Genomic DNA, 19,040 nt, shown 5'->3' with positions numbered 1-19,040 from the left:
TATATATAGATATCTGTGTAGAATAAATATAAATTTTAACTTTAATATCTATTTAATATCGGTGGTAGACTGGTAGAGGAACGAGAATATCTTATAGTTTTCAGGCTTATCATCCGTACTGGCACTTGCCCATGGGCCATGAGGTTGAAGCGATAATATGTTCGACCATAAGCTTGTACCTTGCCACGTGCGTGGCCGTTATATTCCATAAAAAATAAAAAAAATAGATAAATATTTTTTAAAAAAATTAAATTTAAGTGAATATTTTTTTAAAATTTAAATTTATTTCTATATCTTCATAAAATATGATTTTTACACAAATATTTTTAATATAGTGAACCGTTAATAAAAATTATATTTATTTTAATTAAAATAAATTAAAAATTTGAAAATACTTTTTTTGTCCTTCATTGCGAAATGCTTTATAAATATTTTCTTTTGTCCATTAAGAATATTTTAGCTATTTCAATTTGAAACCGTTAATTTTTTAACAGAGTTAGATTGTGTGAATTAAAAAAAAAAGAATAAAAAAAATGATAGAATAGTAAAATAAATGTTTTGTGAGGGTATATATGTAAATATAAATTTTGAAATGATATTAATGCAAAATTTAATATTTAAAAAAAATATTTATATATAAATTATTTAAAATAAAATATAATTAAGACAATAAGAAGGGGTTCGAGAGATAGAGGGATAAGAATTAGAATAGTGGTGAAAGAGAGAGGGATGCTGACGGCCACCCAGCTTTGGCTACAGGTGGAAGACGAGCACAAGCTGCAACGAGAGAGAGGTTGTATGTTGCCTTGTGATGTTCGTCAACTGTTGGCCACTGCTTGCCATCTGAATTTGGAGTGGAGATCGTATCATGCGGGCTCTCGTCCAAAATCATATTCTAAACCAAGATTTTAGTATCATGCAAACACTGGCAGGTTCAGTGATTCAAATGAAACATTAGTTAAACCAACAATTCGAAAGGGTTTGCAAAAATTTAATGGCCTTCGAAAGAAACCTATGTTTATTGATTTGCCTAAATTATAGTATTGATTGTTAAATTTGTTTATTTCGCATCCATTTAATCCATGGGTAAAAATAAAATCATTTTACGGCATCTGCAACGTTACCAATTACAAGTGCTAGATGTCGCATCCATTACCAATTACACTCAGAAAGAAGTGTGACACGTGCGACGCATCGGACCTCATTCGGTGCCCATAGTTCCAGTCTTTCATATATTGTTACAGCAATATGCGGTAATATAAATCAATTTCAAGTAAATTCCCAAAAAAAAATTTATTATTATTTCTAGGCATTTTAGAAATCATGGACCATGATCAATAGTATGGAATTTTTATTTTAATAGATCTATCATCATTTGCAATTGGAAAGAATCTTTGGCTAAATTCTTTGAAGATTCTATTTTAATTTATATATTGAAGCATCAAACTAACATAATATAATATATTAGAATGTGTTAGAGTATATAATCAAACAATTATTGAACACTCATTAATATCATGTCACTTTTTATACTGATTCATAACACGTATAATATAGTATATATTATATATAATATTTGTGCAAATTATCTAATATATTTTAAAGTATTATATTGTATGTTTTATGTTATAATTATTGTATGATACTACTATTGTATAATTAGTATGTTACATATTATACAACGAATATATGATAAGATAGTAAAACTATATAAAAATATTACTGATGTTAAATATATCATATTACCATACCATGTAAACTTATATTATATTAATAAAATATCATTTGCCTGTTACATTAATTTTAGTATTATAAAATAATATAATAATGTTATTATATATGCCACCAGTATTATTATAATATGATTGATATCAATCTCATATTTTGTAATAGTTACACTCTAGGGATGTGAAATGCATGAAAAAGATCATAAAATATCAATATGATTACAAATAGTTAAAATATAAAATAATAAAATAATAAGTTGAATATGCAAAATCAAAATTAGAGAGAGTTTGGAGACGCAGACTTGATGGATTGATATTTAAATTTAAAATTACTATAGGTATATCTCTGTTTGGAGAGAGAACAGAAAAGAGAGAAGATCGGGGATAAAGTTAAGGATGTGGGTTTATTTTTGAAATGGTACAGTATTGGTTGGATTGGTGAGATTTAGAAAGCATAAAGATGAAAAACGATAGAACATATTATTTTGATAAAAATAAGAATATCTCGGTCAGTATATTTGACAAACAGAAGCTATTTAGCATATTTCTTTTATATTTGTATTTGTATAGCACAATAAAACAGTATATTTTTTTTATGCTCCCATTCAACTAATATCTATATTTGCATTTGTATGGTAAAATAAAACAGAGTACCAATATGAATGTACTAGTGTAGGCAACCAGTCTGTTTTCAGCCCAGCAACATTCAGTAACTCGTAGTAACCAAGCAGGTCAAAAATCCCTTGACGAAGCATCTCTGCGAACTGTTACACAGCAAGGTCCAGCAACCTGAATGCAGGTTTTATCTTCCCTCTCTCTTCCTTCCACTGCTTGTTTTCTTTATTACCCAACTCACAACAATCCAAATGATGATGAAGCTACCACCCTTTTGATGACCTTTCTAAAAAATAAAAGGATGAAATGGCAAAACTTCGTCACAATCGTTAAAAGATATTACTGTACATGTCATGCTGGATAATTGACAAATAAGGGAAAAAGATTCATTCCAATGAACTGCTAGCATGTACTTATATATGAAACAAGCCCCTGGAAGTAATCTGCTAAGCTTCTGGCATCACTTCTGCTGCAAGGTAAAATCCTGCAAGGAGATTTTGGTATACTTGCCTTATCTCTTGTTTCCTAAGAGAGGTTCCACAAGATTCACTTGATGTCTAGGTGTATTCGATTCCCCTTCAGTAGGCTTCTTTAGGATTCCAGCTGGCTGTTGTCCTTGCCGATTTTGAACTCCCTTGAAAAAAAGTAGAGAAAACTTTCAACAATTTAGACCAACAGTATTACTTCCATGACAGTATAGGAGCAAAGCCTCTCCTCAAGCTGAGGCATGCAAAGATACTTCTTACGCACATATAAATATATAATAGCATAATCAAGAAAAGTTTTCAGCTCAACTCTTCATTACGAATGCCATAAAACTCAATTTCCGAGGCTAAAAAGTGCAAAAAAACCAACAATATGGTTCTAAATGAGAACTAAGATCAAATTCTGGGATGCTTGTACTGATAATATGAAATGTGAACACAACTTGTGACTGTTGTTAAAGGCCAACCTTGTTCTGAGAAACTATGATGCTAAAAGAGTTACTTACCGCTGCCTTTTGACCTGTTAACCTCCTAAGTGATGGAGCCCGAGCAACTGATGATGCGGCAGCTGCAGCAGCAACACGTATCCTGCAACAACAGTATCACATTATCATGTGCTTTCTGAGGATGCAAAAAAGCTCATGATACATATAGAAACAAATAGTTACTAGTGAAGCAATAATATTATTAGTAATACCATACCTCTTGTGGACATCAACATATTCATCTGTCTCGTCCACTATCTCCTCCTGCATGAAGAAAATTCACAAGTCTTCTTTACAGTTTTAAAAAACCCTCATGTCAAAGATGTCAAAGTCCAACTAACATACAATGTCTGGATAATACTTCAGCCTCTTTAGCTGAGCATTTCATAATCTGATTATATGTTTATACAAATTGATGCAGATTTGCCTAGCGAATAGCATTTGTTTTCATACTTCCACAAAATAGTATTAAATTATAATCTGCAAAGAGACTCATCATTGAACTTCATGAATATGTAGTATGTTTTACCAGAGCAGGCTAGATTTAGGCCAACAACAATCAACGCAAAAAGTTATCAAGTTAGACGGCTTTTCTGTCTCAGACATTTTTTAATATGGTTTGAAGATTGAAACAAATGAGACACAGAAGTCCATCAACTAAATCTAGCATGTTGAGGAATCAAATATCTACAAGTTACCTGCAAGAGTTCTTCAAATACATCCTCAAGGGTGATGATACCAATTACCTCCCCATCTTCAATATCCTCTGACAAACGAGCCACAGCATTGGTTGCTGCATCATTCTGTTGCAAATGGGTGGGTTTATTTCCATTGACCTGCTTATTTTGCCACTTCTCCATGTCAACAACAACACTTTCTGACTTCTCTACTTTAGATAACAGAGGAGTACTTATTTTGGAGTCTCCACTCGTTTCTTTATTTTCTTCAGTCTTTTCCGCATCAGCATGAGGGAGATTTTTTGTTTTACCCTTAGCCTTCACAACAGCAGCCATATGACTGCTTCCTTTTTGAAACTCATTCAGTATATCATACAGTGGCATATCTGCTGGAACCCTGATGAAATTTCAAAGATGAGCATAGTGTTTGTGAATAAGCGCAAAAGAAAAAAATGGTCTACTATCAAACCTCGGAATTCTTCTAATAGAAACGGCACTAACAGGTGTTTCCGTCTCAGCACGGACTGTGAGAAGACTTTTCACCTAGTTCCACAAAATGCAACATCTCAACGAATATAAGCAAAAAACACATTCTAGTCTACCACATGACAGTGACATCTGCTGCAGCACAATGCAGTATCAAATTTAGATAATAGACACCCACCAGCAGAAGGCCAATAATATTTTTGGGATTCCCTGAATAAACAGGGACACGACTGTGGCCCCGAGCAAGAATCTTGCCAATCGCTTCCCTGAGTATAAGAACAAAACAAAATGATCTATAGCATCCTTTAACAAACTTTTAGCTATAAACAATAAGGTAACAATTAGAAAACTATCCTTGATCACAATCACTGCTTAGAAAGGCTTATCTGAGGCTCAACTAGCCTTATGCCTCAATGCGAGGCTCCTTAAGTTGCCTTGAGGCTCAAGGATAAAGTTACATCATAAAACAGGTTCACGTAATATAAATTGTCCTTATTTCTATCCTTTCTGCTGGAAGCATATACATTAGGCTTTTAATCTTTATTTGTTTATTTAATGAAGGAAAAAAGTTCTCCAAGTAGTGAAACCCACCAGTCTAATTTTGAATTGACATCTAAGGAGAATGTTGATTCAATAGGTGTCATAGCCTCCTCAGCAGTCTGTGCATGAGAAGAAACTTTAGAATTCCAGAACCATGCTTTAAATAACATCAATCCAGACAAGCAATTAGTAGTTTTTCAAGCTGCAATTTAAATAGTTGCGGAGAAAAAAATTCTAAGAAGAACCAAGAACAATTGCAAATAAGTAAATACATTAGCACACCAATGTTTAACCCTTGTAATAACAGAATGCAATGAAAAGGTACCACTTGTGGTATAGCATATTTCCTATGAACTAGCACTTCCATTATCTTAAGATTTACCAAAGAAAAATGGAAATTCTAAGAGAACCAACAATAATAGCATGTTACGCTGCATGCAAGAGTTTGTACGTGAGCATGCCAATATGTGATTCAAATAACTCTGTTATGAATGTTATACCTAAACCTGCATAATGCACTTGTTAAGTTTCAAGATGCATATAGCACTTGGTTGTTGATATTACTTACTTTGAAATATTAGTACGAGGCAGCCAAATTTTTATGGGTGAAGCAGCCATTCCTTAATGTTTTTCTAAAAATATAGATGAACTTGAGTACAGAAGAATCATTTGAGAAGTAGTACAGCAAAATTTTCCAAAAACTAGAAATAAAGATTCTAAAAGCTCTTATTCAGGATTATTCTCTATAAAAAAGGCTGTTTTTGGAAGCGGAATAAAAATTCCAGAGTAGCAGGGAGTGATTTTGAGAGGAAAAGAGTGGGTTAAATTATTACACCATTTCATTGTAGTAAGTTATTCCTACTTTAAGGGGGATAAATAGGTTAGGAGGAGAAAAAGTAGAGCATTATGACGTTCAATTTTGCTGAAATATCAACTCTATCCTTCTGAAAAGTGATTAACTCCATACACTGAAATGACTGTTTGGCTAAAATGAGATGGAATAAGTGAATTAAATAACTTTTTTTCTATTCATCCTTATTCCACTTCCAAATGCAGTCTAACAGTTTCTACCAATGTAGGTTATGTTTTCGTTAAGATGTATCATATATATATATATATATATATATATATATATATATATTCTGTAGAGATAAGCGGAAATACCACAATTTGGTTGAATAAACTAATTTTGATTATCTACTATATAAAAATAAGAGTTTTGCAATCAAGGAATATTCCATTTAGATTCTGTCTGTCAATTTTATCCTGAAAAATCTTTCACTTTTTCTAGATCATATATACAAATCTTTGCTATATACAAATAAGGAAAAAAAATTTAAATCCCAGTTTTAAACAAATAAGAAAATTTTACCTAATTACAATCATAACAATAAACAAATAAAATTCCAAAACTCCAGGCTTCCAACCAATTATGGAAAGAAATTTGAGAGTAAATAATTGAAAAAATTACAAGAGTAAATAAATTGGAAAAATTAGAAATACCAGCTGCAGTACTTTTTTTTTTTTTGAGAAAGATGAATACGAAACATGTGCAAGAAGGCTGAAAATATATAAAAAATATTTAAGTACTTAAAAAATTCATAATATAATATAACTTAAAATTTTATGTTTTTTTCAAAGTGGTCTAGTGCTATTATTGAAATAATTTGCTAGAACTATATGCTACTTGCTAAAATCAGAAATCCATTATCCTAGTTTCAATTCGTGGAAACTGATCAAGGATTTTGCTAGCCAGTTTCATATAAGATCCTCTAAATGCCATCACATTTCATCACAGCAGCCAGATTCCATATAGAAGGAAAAAAATGAGATCATAGGAAAGTTAAAATGTCTATGTATAAGGTGGTTATCCTATAATTATATTTTGTTGATCGAGAAGGCAAACCCTCAAAGTTGGGAGGCCCACATGTTGCCTGATGACCTCAATGGTAGTCATGCCATCTAGTGGATCTGTGTTTATGCTAATTTAAGAGTCTAAAAAGGTTCTATTGCAAGCAATATTCGGGATACCCAAAATGACAAATATGAAAAGAAAGGTGACAATCCTACTAAGATATCAAGGAGCATGTATTGTTGGCCAAGACCAAACTGACAACATTGTTGCTGGTGAAGTTATTCACGATCATTGTTTCCCATAAAATAATAAAGTACTAAAAGATGCGACCATGGCTATAATTTGTATTATAAGTATCCAACGCTATTTTGAGCAGGAGTACAGTCAGTCCTAGCTTGTCATGAAATCTTAATGATTACCAAAGAGTCCATCTACATATGGTAAGAGAAAAGACATGCATTTGTCTTCACAAATTTGTAAAAGTATTATCTATCAAATGCAATCTACTCAAAAGGCGTCAGAACTTTCTATGATTGGTATTCACTATAACATACCTATCATCAAGAGAAATATTAACTTAGGCATCAAGAAATCCAAGTTGAACCCACAAAAAAACATAGGAGATCAATAAAGAAGTAAAATCGCACTACTATTTTGACCACCTGATAGCCAAATATGGGATCCTTTCACACCCTACAATTCCAAGAAGACATTTAAAGCAACAAAGGTCTTTCTACGTGAGGAAATGCCTAACAAACAACCACAAAATGCAGCACTTTAAAAGATGCAGCAATATGTTCATCACAGCCAACCAATATGAAGAAGGATTCCTTCCTCAAACAGGATTCCAAGTAAGTGCCTAGTAGAGTTCAAGTGGCACCAAAAATTAGAGCGTCTCTAATGATGAGAACATTTGAAAATGTTTTGAAGTCTCGAATGACTAGTAATGAAGTTAAAAATTTAACCTTTAGCTACAGGTTGAGTCTCTCAAAGTCATTGGAATTGGGCTCTAGAGTGATTTGCATCGTTTATTTTGCAACCTCAGATTGATAGTTCTATAAGGATTAAGATCGAAGAGGTTTACCACACCAGAAAGGAAGTTAACTCCAAAAAGGATTTTTTTTTTTACTTTTATGTAAAAGACAGAAATTACATAAATTATTGAGACCGTTTCTTCTTTTTCCAAACAAAGGAAGCTTATTACCTGCTCAATGGTGCAAGTCTATCACAAATACTTTTTCTCAGATGCTATGGTCAATTCTTTCTATTTATATAGTTGTTTCTTTCGATTCATAGCATTTTCTTGTAGCTGAAATCGAGTTCAATGATTGATAAATTAATCCATTACAGCAGTGATTTGCTTAATATTTCTGTCCATGAATGATGCCCTTCTGCCTTTTGGCGTGAAAATTATTGCATGCTGAAATCCGTCATATTACAACTACTACTATTACAACTACTATTATTATTCTGTTACGATTGTTTATTAGCATCATCATGATCTTTGTTATTATTTTAGGGGAGGTAATTTCAGGAAACGTGAAATTTGATTGCCCTACTATTAAATTGGAATCAAATTTATGGTTCTTCATGAACATCTAGTATCAATGTTTAGAAGAGAGATGGAGAGCACTCAAGAGGAAAGCAACAAATTTTATCATCTGTTGGAGAATACCAAGCAAGAGAATGATTCTTCCACAATAAAAAGAGTTCATGTGAAGAAAAGTTGAAAGTACAATATCAGTAATACCTGTAAATTTAGGGTTTCATGATTAAGAGAACAAGCAAATCAGAAAAAAAATCCCTCAGGTTATTGCAATATACCTTTTCAGTCAAATCTAGTGCTCCACTAATTATCGTAGTCTCATCATGGGTGAGCTCACCACCTTTACCAGCCTAACATGATCAAAACCATGTAAGTATAACCATACCAAATTTACTCCAACAGTTTGTCATACTGGATATCTGCCCTAGTGAGATCTGAAGAACAACAGTTCATTAGAAAGTTGATGCACCTCTTTGCTATGGATAGAAACAAGAGCTTTCAACTGAGCACGTCTAAAAAGTGCAGATTCATTATGTCCAAGTGCACAATCTAGAAGCTGGGACCACATAACAAGTTAGAAACATCTAAATCAGCACTGTCAGTTAAAGCAAAAACAGAAACAGAATATTTAGCAACCTTTCTGAAGATGGCCTTGGGAAAGAAAACAGCAAGACAGCCAAAGCAATTGTCAATAAGCAATAAAAGATTATACAGCAGTGGTATGATATGCTATCATGTAGGGACTCAAGCCCCGGCAGGACGTTCCACAGGACACTGAGATGGGGTACCATCCCGAGTATTGGGATATGACTGTCCTGCCATCATCCTAGCATCCCGATTGCATGTTTTGAGCCATCCACAGTCCCAAGTGTCGGGACGGGGTAAGATAGCGGCGCATCCTGCTCAGTGAGAAAACTGGGATAGCCCCGTCCCACAGAACCTAAAACCTTAATAACCAGTGATGATAGTGGAAAGCTCGAAAAGTTTTTTTCTATAGAAGGGTAAAAGTTAGAATAGATAGTAACAAATTCAACTTGAGGGCCAGGCCACCACCCACCACGCAAACCTCCAACCATTAGCAAAATACCAGTGAAGGCCCTTAATTTTGCAAAAAGTACTTGAAATAGGCTAAGGCTATAGTAGAAACATGCATATCGAAAGCTAAGAATCCCATGGAATTAATAACCAGTGATGATAGTGGAAAGCTTGAAAAGTTTTTTTTTTTTTCATAGAAGGGTAAAAGTTAGAATAGATGGTGACATATGCAACTTGAGGGCCAAGCTACTGCGTAAACCTCCGACGATTAGCAAAATACTGGTGAAGGCCCTTAATTTTGCAAAAAGTACTTGAAATAAGCTAAGACTATAGTAGAAACATGCATATGGAAAGCTAAGAACCCATCAATTAAATGATAATATCATAGACTGCAATAAGTGATAAAGAACAAATAGCTTTTTGGTATAACAGCTTTACTACTTGTGTTTCAGCCGATAAGAAATACAAATTAGACTAGTAATACATGAGGACTGGGATTAATTTCTGAGTAACAAAGAGAAGAAAATAAAGTACTAATCAGGCATAAAAAATACATAAAAGAACCATGACTTTATTAACAATTAGAGGGGCAAAAAGACAGAGATTACAAACATCATGCACTTGTTTCATAAGTGAATTATTGTCTAAATCAATATATACTCAGCATATGCTTTAAAGATTTATCACTAAAGTTACTTGAAAGTAAAACTGAGGGTGTTCGTCTTGGAAGATAGAAAAGAAGAGAACAAAGGAAAACTGTTAAATGTTAAAATAAAGTTTTTTCAATCAATATTTACTTAGTACGGCTTCATATAGCCGGTCCATAGTCTGAAACAAATTATAACATGAACACATGATTTTTTTAGATGTAGTTATTACCTTCCCAATAGGATAAGCTACCGGATAACAGATAAGCATCAGAATGCGCACAAGCCATACAAAATTAGCACCCACAGCTAATCCATATCTCGTGCATATGGCTTGGGGAATAACCTGAACCACTTAAAACAAAATATATATTATCTTCTTAATCTTCATGGCTTGGCACTGATAAACATCAAGTGAAGCAAATTAAAGCATAATCAACTTGGAAGAATGTACCTCGCCAAAAGCTAGAACAAATGTAACAGACAAGACAATGGCCACAAAAGGATGAAATATCATATCAAGGAATATAGGAAGAGCCTGCACAATGTTGTAACTAACATAAAACAAACAGAAGAAAATTAAAGAAGCAAAGCTGATAAAGAAGTAACAAGTTTATGAACTTAAACTGAAAAAAATAACAGCGTGCAAGAAACTAGTATATTTTGAGACTATGGATTGCAGGAAATGCAACCAATTTCTGGCTTTTCTCTTGCTAAACTCCAGTCAATCTTGATTTAGTTTAACCTGAATTGCTGGCAATGTAAATCCATCAAAGCTTCTTATTATCACATATCATGCCGATATCAATTCTTGCTTAAGGATGTGCATTGTGGTAAATATATGCATCTCTGACAAATAATACTTTATAGATGCATATAGATACATTGTGGAAATATTATATGCCAGTATAGATGTTTTTGGAATACAGTGTTAAATACCTTTTACATATATAATTCATTGTGCTTGTGCATTATATATCAGATGCCTAAATGCATATAGCAGTAGATAAATTGACATATATGTAGTAATTGTACATATGGACCCTATGTAAGGCATCTTACCCATCTATAACAAGTGCTTGTACATATGGACCCTATGTAAGGCATCTTACCCATCTATATTCTGTCCGATTCGGACTTGTACCGGCCGGTTTCGAGCCGGAACCGTTTTCTGCGGCCGAACCGGACCGGTCAGCGCCCGTACTGGTTCGGTACGAACTAAACCGGCCGGTATGGGCCAGTTTAGCATTCCTTGGTAGTAAGTACATTTATCCAAAAGCAGGGGATGAGGATATGCATATGGGGAAGAACTTTCATGCAACTCCACTACATGGAGAATCAAGTTGTAGTACTACTTTATGAGGACACAAATAATATTGAGGTCCCCATTGACTTTTGCTAGTCTAACTTCATGATATGGCTTTAGCAGAACTTACTACTCTAAGAAGTTAAGTTTGTCGGACTTAACATTCCACACTAGTTGTTCATCACCTCTCGGCTATGTAAGGGTTCATTGCAGTGCAGGCCTAATCCCTTAAACAAACCAAAAGATAGACAAGGAGAGGCAAAGTTTATAATTGGAGGATTGATGAAGTAAATAAGGTCAAACAGGCCAAGAAAAGAAGTACAAGGATACAAAAATCATGTGCTATGGTTAATCTTTATACTTAGCTTTTTGCAGTATTTTAACCCTTATCTGATAAAGGGATGGCAATATATTATTTAGTGGACCACTAGGGCTTACTTACGCTCATAACTTAGGTGACCAAAACCATATTAGTTGTCATCAATTTAAGTTTTGGAAAATTCCCACCAAAGAAAGAAGGTGTCCATAATTTCTGGTGTTAAAACAGAGGAGTGGTGGGGCACTACTCAATTTTGTGAGAAGGTGTGGACTTGGGCCATTACTTCGAAAGACAAAACAATAGCTTAGTGAGGCACATTAAATATCTAGAGACCTATCTTGAGTGGCTTTTATTTGTGAGAATGAATCTGATATGTCATACAAATATTATCCAGCTTTTCAAATGTTAACCAACATTATCTAGTATAGAACCACTTATTGTGCCGTAGAAACTTTCAGGCGCAGTCTACACTTGTCACCATGCTGTCAAAGAACTAAAGTGTGCGAATGCAGCAACATTCTTTCCTCTTACATACCACATTGATGTAGATTCAATTAATCCATCAGATATTTAGCTGAAGCTAGAATTGAAACTCCAAAGGGATGTATTCCCAGATGTCAATATAGATTTCAAATATGAAGAATTTGGCAAAAGATAATGACCTAATGTGGTGCTCCTACGTCAAAACTTGGAGAAAACTTTAACAATATGAGAAAGAATTGAAAAAGAAGATAAAAAGTTCATTTCTGATGTTATAGCAGCAATGACCCCTAATAAAAAGGGTCTACAACTGGCCACCACTTTTCTTGCCTCTCGTATCATTTTCCATGAAACCCCTGTTTTCTCTCATTACACGACATAAATTACAAATTTACAAGATCTTATTTTACTATAACTCAAGGTATGAACTAAATATGTCTTCATTATCCTTAAAAATTGCAAAAAATAGAAACCTAACAATCTCATCCATCTCACGAGTAAAAATGTAAGCCATCCAAAAAGAAACCCTCCTAAACACTTAAAAATTTCAAAGAGGAACTGTCACCCTCCTAGACACTATAGCTAACAGCTAAGACCATCCTGGCAATTGAATATACAGCATTCTTCTAATCTTTAAGCTCTTGCTCTCATACTCCTTTTCCTGGCGTTCCTTATGCAATGTTAAATTCACTTCACAGACATCCTCCAGATATCATGATCTCAGTCCCACCTTCATTTATTTCTTCTCCTTTCATGTATAACTTGCACATAGATGCACCTCTAATTTTTCTGTAAACTAACACGTCAAAAAGATTAACATCTCAGTTATTTGTTGTGCATGCCTGATACTCAACCAATGACAAAGCAGCTAGTGAACAATAGCCAAAGAGATTCAAGTTCTTCAACAAATCCACACTCCAAACTTCCCTGCGACATGAAAAGCTACCACTAGCTTCAGACAGATCTACAAATTCAAGACTCACATTAGTTGATTTACTAAGATCGAAGCTATAAAAAGTGATGCAAGACGCTGATAGGGTGACAAAGTTACGATCATGAACATCTAAATCTCTGTAGTTGTTTTGGGTGGTTGACATGTCCATTAGGTTGGTTGGAAGATGCATTTCTAATGGCAGAATCTACTTGATTGTTTATTCTCAACCTCTTCCAAGCTTTTCATTTGCTTACCAGTTTTGTTTTATTACCTTTCATCATGCCATCTACGTGCCCAAATAGATAATTTTAACACTTTCATTACGTAATTTCTAATTTAGCATTGACTTCTTCAAGCTATCATTAATAAATGGCTGACATGACATTTAATCAAAACCTCTAAAGTCAAATTACTATGACATGACTGGGCCCCTCTGATCTTTTGGTCGCAATGTTACTTTCTTTCTGTAAATATACTTTTGCTGCAATAGCAGCAATGATATATGGACTCTTGCTTCCAATTCAAAGAATATATTTTTGGAAGTGTATCAGCGAGTTGGTTATGTGTTGGCGTTTTACAAAATTATTTTTCCTAAAGAATTTAAAGATTTGAATAATGAATCCTACTGATTGTAGAATTGAGCTTTTGTTGTTTTCCGAGCTTGGTTAAGTATGGACATACTAGAAAAACCTTTTTGTAAATTCTGTATGCCTTGTATCTTAAGCTAATTTTGGAGTTGGATGAGGAATAAGGATTTGATAACACTACCATTGGCAAAATATATAACACTAAGCTTTCAGATTCTTTTGAAGTATATAAGAAACAACACAATCCACCTTACTAGTGTATTTTTTCACAATTCCTGATGCTCATACATTTATATATAATTTATGTAAAACGGACTTGGCAAATGAAAATTTTGATATATCATGGTTTATAATTATAATACTGTTTAGGATTGATAAAGCATCACCTTTTTATTTATACCTTTCAATAGACACATCAAACAAGTCACAATCATTGAAACATTTAATATTATGAATAATGTCTTGAATTAATTATTCATGAGTAAGTAATACTTGACAGATAAGCACTTTGTGAATTTTATATAGATGATGAATCATCTAAATACATATCATCTTTTTAACACTTTTTCTATTATACAATTAAATACATATAATTTAGTCAAAATTATTTTTCTATCATGTCCCTGTGTCTCTTTATTTCCTATTATCAGATCAGAAAATCAGAAACTCAACTACATATCCAAATCTGACCCTTACATCCTTGTCCGAACAACACTAATCAAATTTCACCTATAATCTGATCATCAAGTTTGCATCTAGCATTATAGTTTTAATACTTTTACTATTATATATAAAATTTTACCCATGGTTTGCCGTACCAGCCCGAACCAGGCAGTATGAGGCGTACCGTACTATACCGGTTCAGTATCGGTGCTCAGTACGGATGGCGTACCAACACTCGGTATGCTAAAAAGATCTTGTACTGTATTGTACTAACACAATGCTAGTGTGGCACCGGTATAGGGTCCGGTACTGAGATGGCGAACCTTAACTGTAACTTTTATAGTTGCATCGAATATCATCAACTGATGTATGTTCTTGTCAACTTACCATCTTTGGCCAAATATCCTATTTAAAGCTCCTTATTTTGTTAGTTAAGTAAATATCCATCTCAATTCTATTACATCTCTCTTCACTGCTACAACTAGAGGCGTACACAGATTATCATCACCTCAAGTTTCTATTGACAAACAAAACCTACATTCATCATCACATACTTCTTATTTTTTTTAATCCTACTAGTAGCATGTACATGCATTATGCACAATATGAAACCCATAACTGGCATGAACCATCATTTCAACATACACAAGGTACATGAAAAGAACATATACAAATTATAACTGACCACGACCGTCGAGCCTTATCCCAGCTTAAAGAATATACATACATATATAAATATAAAAGAAAGAAAAAACCTCAACTTATGAGTTTGGGCCACCTTTTTTTAAGTTGAAAGTAGATATCTTCTAGGCAACAAAACATGATTTTTGACTCTTCTATATAGTATACTCAACTCAACTCAACTAAGCCTTAATCCCAAACTAGTTGGGGTATGCTACATGATCCTTTTCCTCCATTCCTCACTCCTCCATATAGTCTCTCATTTCAAAATTAAAGGCACAATTTGTTACTAAGACATAAACCAAAAACAAACATATTGCACTTCACAGAAATATCTAACGAATAGGATAACTAGTGTAGCATAATATAGAATTCAGAAAAAAGATGAAACAAACACAAAGAGCTACAATTTTGAAACTAGAACATCTTTACAAACTGTTCACTAATTATTATTTATGAAATAATATTACCTACCAACATTTTTTAAAGTTTTTAGTATCAAGTTTTAAACCTCGTGGGATAAGGGTGTTCCATTATCTCCACAGAATAAGATACTCTACCATCCCACCCCATCAATCTTGATCAAGCATCCCAATAGGTTCCCTTTGTATCTCTCCCCTTTTTTTTTTGCATTCATTTGTTTCTTTCTTTTTATTCTTTCCTTCCTTTCTTCCTTCTTTCCTTCTCTTCTTTCTTTCCTTTTCTTCTTCTTTGGTTTCTTCCTTCTTTCCTTCTCTTCTTTCTTTTTTCCTCTTCCTTTATTCATTTCTTTCTTTCCTTTTTTCTTTTTGTTGCCTTCCTTTTTTTCTTTTCCTTCTTTTTTCCCTCCTTTCTTTCTTTCCTCTTTCTTCTTCCTCTCCCTTATAGATGGGTTTTAAAGTCCTGCCCTCATTCCAGTCCCGTTTTCTCAAAGGCAACATTTTGAATCCTAGTGGGACGAGGGACATTTCGATCGTCCCATTTTGTTCCTGTGAAAAAAAGGACTAGGATGGGGGGCAGAAACATCGAAAAAAGGAAAGAAGAAGAAGAAGAAAGGAAAGAAAGAAAGTAAGAAACATCAAAAAAAGGAGAAAAAAAGGAAGAAAAGAAGAAGAAAGAGCAACAAAAGGAAGGGAGAAGAAAAGAAAGAAAGGAAAGAACGAAGAAAGGAAAGGAGGAGAAAGAAGGAAAGAAGGAAGGAAGAAAAGAAAGAAAGAAGGAAGAAGGAAACAAGAAAATAAAGAAACAAGAAAAGAAAGAAAGAAACAAGAAAATAATGAAAGAAACAAGAAAAGAAAGAAGAAGAGAGAGAGAGAGAGATAGATGGTAACAATAAGGATGCTTGAACAGGACGACCACCAAGGTAAGGCAACACAGTGGGGCATTCCGTTCCATGGCATAATTGAGACACTCCTGTCCTATGTGATTTAAAACCTTGCTCTCAAGAACGGAACGGGATGGCCAGGATGCCCCTGTCCCATAAGGATTTAAAATATTGGTTTTTATGTTAACAGCATTATGTACCTAAAGTATGTCTAGATTGATAATCATTAGTATAAGTCTGGTTTGGTGGGGTACAAACCCAAGTTGACCCATATTGTAGTGTATCACTAGGGTCACTGCATTACAAGCAGATCTTGGCTGATACCTACTAATTTGGGTCGATATATGAGACAAGCTGACACAAACTCATGTATTATACCAAAACCCTTGTGACAAGAAATTTATCAGATGTCAGATTATGTGATATGGAGTGTCACTTTTAGTCATCTTATCAATATAGGCAACTATATAAAGATTCGAACTAAAGTTAACAAGCATCAAGCAAATCATCATATGAGTTGGAGAAGGGTGCTCGTAGGAGCGGATGTCCATGACTTGATATTGCATTTACTTGCACTATAATTTCATTCATAATGTGTAATTATTGTAAAGGGTATATTTATTTATATTGTGTTGTTCGGCTTGAAAGTGGAATCTCCAGTCACTCCAACACAAGCTTGTCAAGTTTCAATTATATTTCATAGGTTAAAAATGATTTGCAAAGATAAGTTAAATGACAAACCTCCATGGCTGCAGCATTGCATAAAAGCAAAGTCACAAGAAGTTGGTGCTGCTTCTGAACTACTGGAAGGATGGTAGCTGTAACAAGGGAAAACAACCAATTAATAAAAAGGACAAGTCGATGCTACTTTTAGACAACAGGAAGAAGAACAGCTGTAAGAGGAGACAAAACAACTGATTAATGAAGAAAGACCCGAACAACAGAAACAAATAAAGAAAATGGACAGGTTAGTAAATTAACGATCATAAGATTGGACAATTCATGAGTGAAACCATACAGCACAACATTCACTAGCAGCATTCCTTATCATGTAGCAAGCCAACAATGTTATCATAGAAATAGCTCCAATATAATAACTGGCACACTAAAAACTCACTCGAAGACCAAACAAGTTATACTTTGTGAATGTGAGAGACTATAAGATATCACAAATCAAATTGTATATGTCTAACCAAAAGAGCATTCACAGCAATCTAATCAATTCAAACGATAACACATTTAAGATAATTTAAAGCCATATATTCAACCACAGAACTCAAATTCTCAAATATTCCATTCTTCCAAATCAATTCTACACATTTATATTTTTCACATATAAAAAAAAAAGGATCTATGTGAAAAACTGTCAGCTCTCAGCGTAATGGAGACAAACTTAACCGGGAAACGAGAATTAAGAAAGGGCATCTAATTCCCCCAAAAATATCAAAAAAATATATAACAATAGAGAAAACCTAAGCAGAACTAGCTGAACCCTGAACCGATCAAGATCTTCATTACAAACTAAATTTCCACCGAGATTCTCACAAATTGAGACGAATCGTTCAGCATGATATTCATCAAAAAGATCAAAAACAAGCTCAAGATTTGTCCAGTCCAGATTAGCTAAACACAGAGGAATCAAACAGAGCAAAGAAAAAGTCAAGATTTCCCCAAATGGAACCAGCTAAGCTAGGAAGAGGCGCATCACAGCTCCACCCACGAATCAGAATCAAGAATGAAGAACTAGACCAGACCTGCCTGCCTCTTCTCGGTGGAGGTGCCGCTGCGCTGGAGGATCTCGAGCTCGACGAGGCCGAGGGACATGAGCCCCAGCGTGAGCCCCGACATGATCCCGGCGAAGAGCACCAGAAAGCACGAGATCCCCGCGTACGCGAACCAGTACGGCGACCCGAACGCGATGTCCTCCGCCCCCAGCATCCCCGCCGGCCCCCCTCCCCCTCCGCCGCCTCCCCCGCCCATCCCAGCCGCCACCGCCATCCTCGCCACCGCTAAGGCACCCACCGCGTGCATCGCTCCGATCAACCCAATCCCCACAACCCTCCAGCACCACCAAATCGCAGAATCCTATTTCTTCATATGAATTACAAAAATATATATCTTTATCTATGATTTATATAAATATATGTTTTTTTTTTTTGTTTTTTAGTGTACGAGATCCCTGGAAATATCCATACGGACTCTTAGGGAGGTGAAATGAGACAAGGGGCGGTGTGTTACGGATGCCCGCGGCAAAGGTTTAAACTTAAACCGGTGCCCGTAATGCCACCGAGCATTTCCGAGAGCGTAGCCACCGATTTTGAAGAGGGCGACCTCTTTGAGTATGGACGGTTGTGATCGGTCAGAGGATGCGGTTTTCTTCGAATGGAGGATCACCGGCCGTCAATTTTTTCTTTCGTTGCTTATCAGATGATGCGTAAAGGCTACTTTTTCGAGAGGCAGGCGACCGTAATATTTGCAGGGGAAGAAAAGTTAGGAGGGTGATCGCCAAAATTGAAGCACACGTGGGTGATTATGGTTCAATGCTATTCTAATATAAATATATCGTCCAACTTTAGAAAATAAAATGTTACCAAACGGAGTATAAACAATTGCAGAACCAATCCACAAATGCCACCGGAATGCTTTATCTTCTTTAACAAGTACTTGAT

General features: G+C 34.7%; 1 protein-coding gene across 2 annotated transcripts; it reads right to left on the bottom strand.

The window, feature by feature from the left end:
- Positions 1-1,760: 1,760 nt before the first annotated feature.
- Positions 1,761-18,509, bottom strand: LOC103718061 (DUF21 domain-containing protein At4g14240-like). Of its 2 annotated transcripts, XM_008806703.5 has the most exons (13): positions 18,126-18,507; positions 17,113-17,189; positions 10,553-10,636; positions 10,331-10,444; positions 8,886-8,972; positions 8,695-8,766; positions 5,067-5,134; positions 4,654-4,741; positions 4,459-4,532; positions 4,011-4,386; positions 3,530-3,576; positions 3,334-3,415; positions 1,761-2,976 (listed from the first exon to the last, which is right to left on the bottom strand). In XM_008806703.5, the coding sequence occupies exons 1-13, from the start codon at positions 18,400-18,402 to the stop codon at positions 2,854-2,856; spliced, it is 1,569 nt and encodes a 522-aa protein (XP_008804925.4). In that variant the 5' UTR covers positions 18,403-18,507; the 3' UTR covers positions 1,761-2,853. The 2 variants fall into 2 exon arrangements, with proteins under 2 accessions (XP_008804925.4, XP_026664637.4); XM_026808836.4 differs by lacking the exon at positions 10,553-10,636 and having other exon boundaries at positions 18,126-18,509.
- Positions 18,510-19,040: the final 531 nt, after the last annotated feature.

This window comes from Phoenix dactylifera, chromosome 17, assembly GCF_051530095.1.
Source record: "Phoenix dactylifera cultivar Ajwa chromosome 17, Ajwa_hap1_PhDact_Kaust_v1.1, whole genome shotgun sequence".
NCBI classification, from domain to species: domain Eukaryota; kingdom Viridiplantae; phylum Streptophyta; class Magnoliopsida; order Arecales; family Arecaceae; genus Phoenix; species Phoenix dactylifera.
Note: the sequence above shows the minus strand (reverse complement) of the source record. Positions and strands in the feature narration are given on the sequence as shown.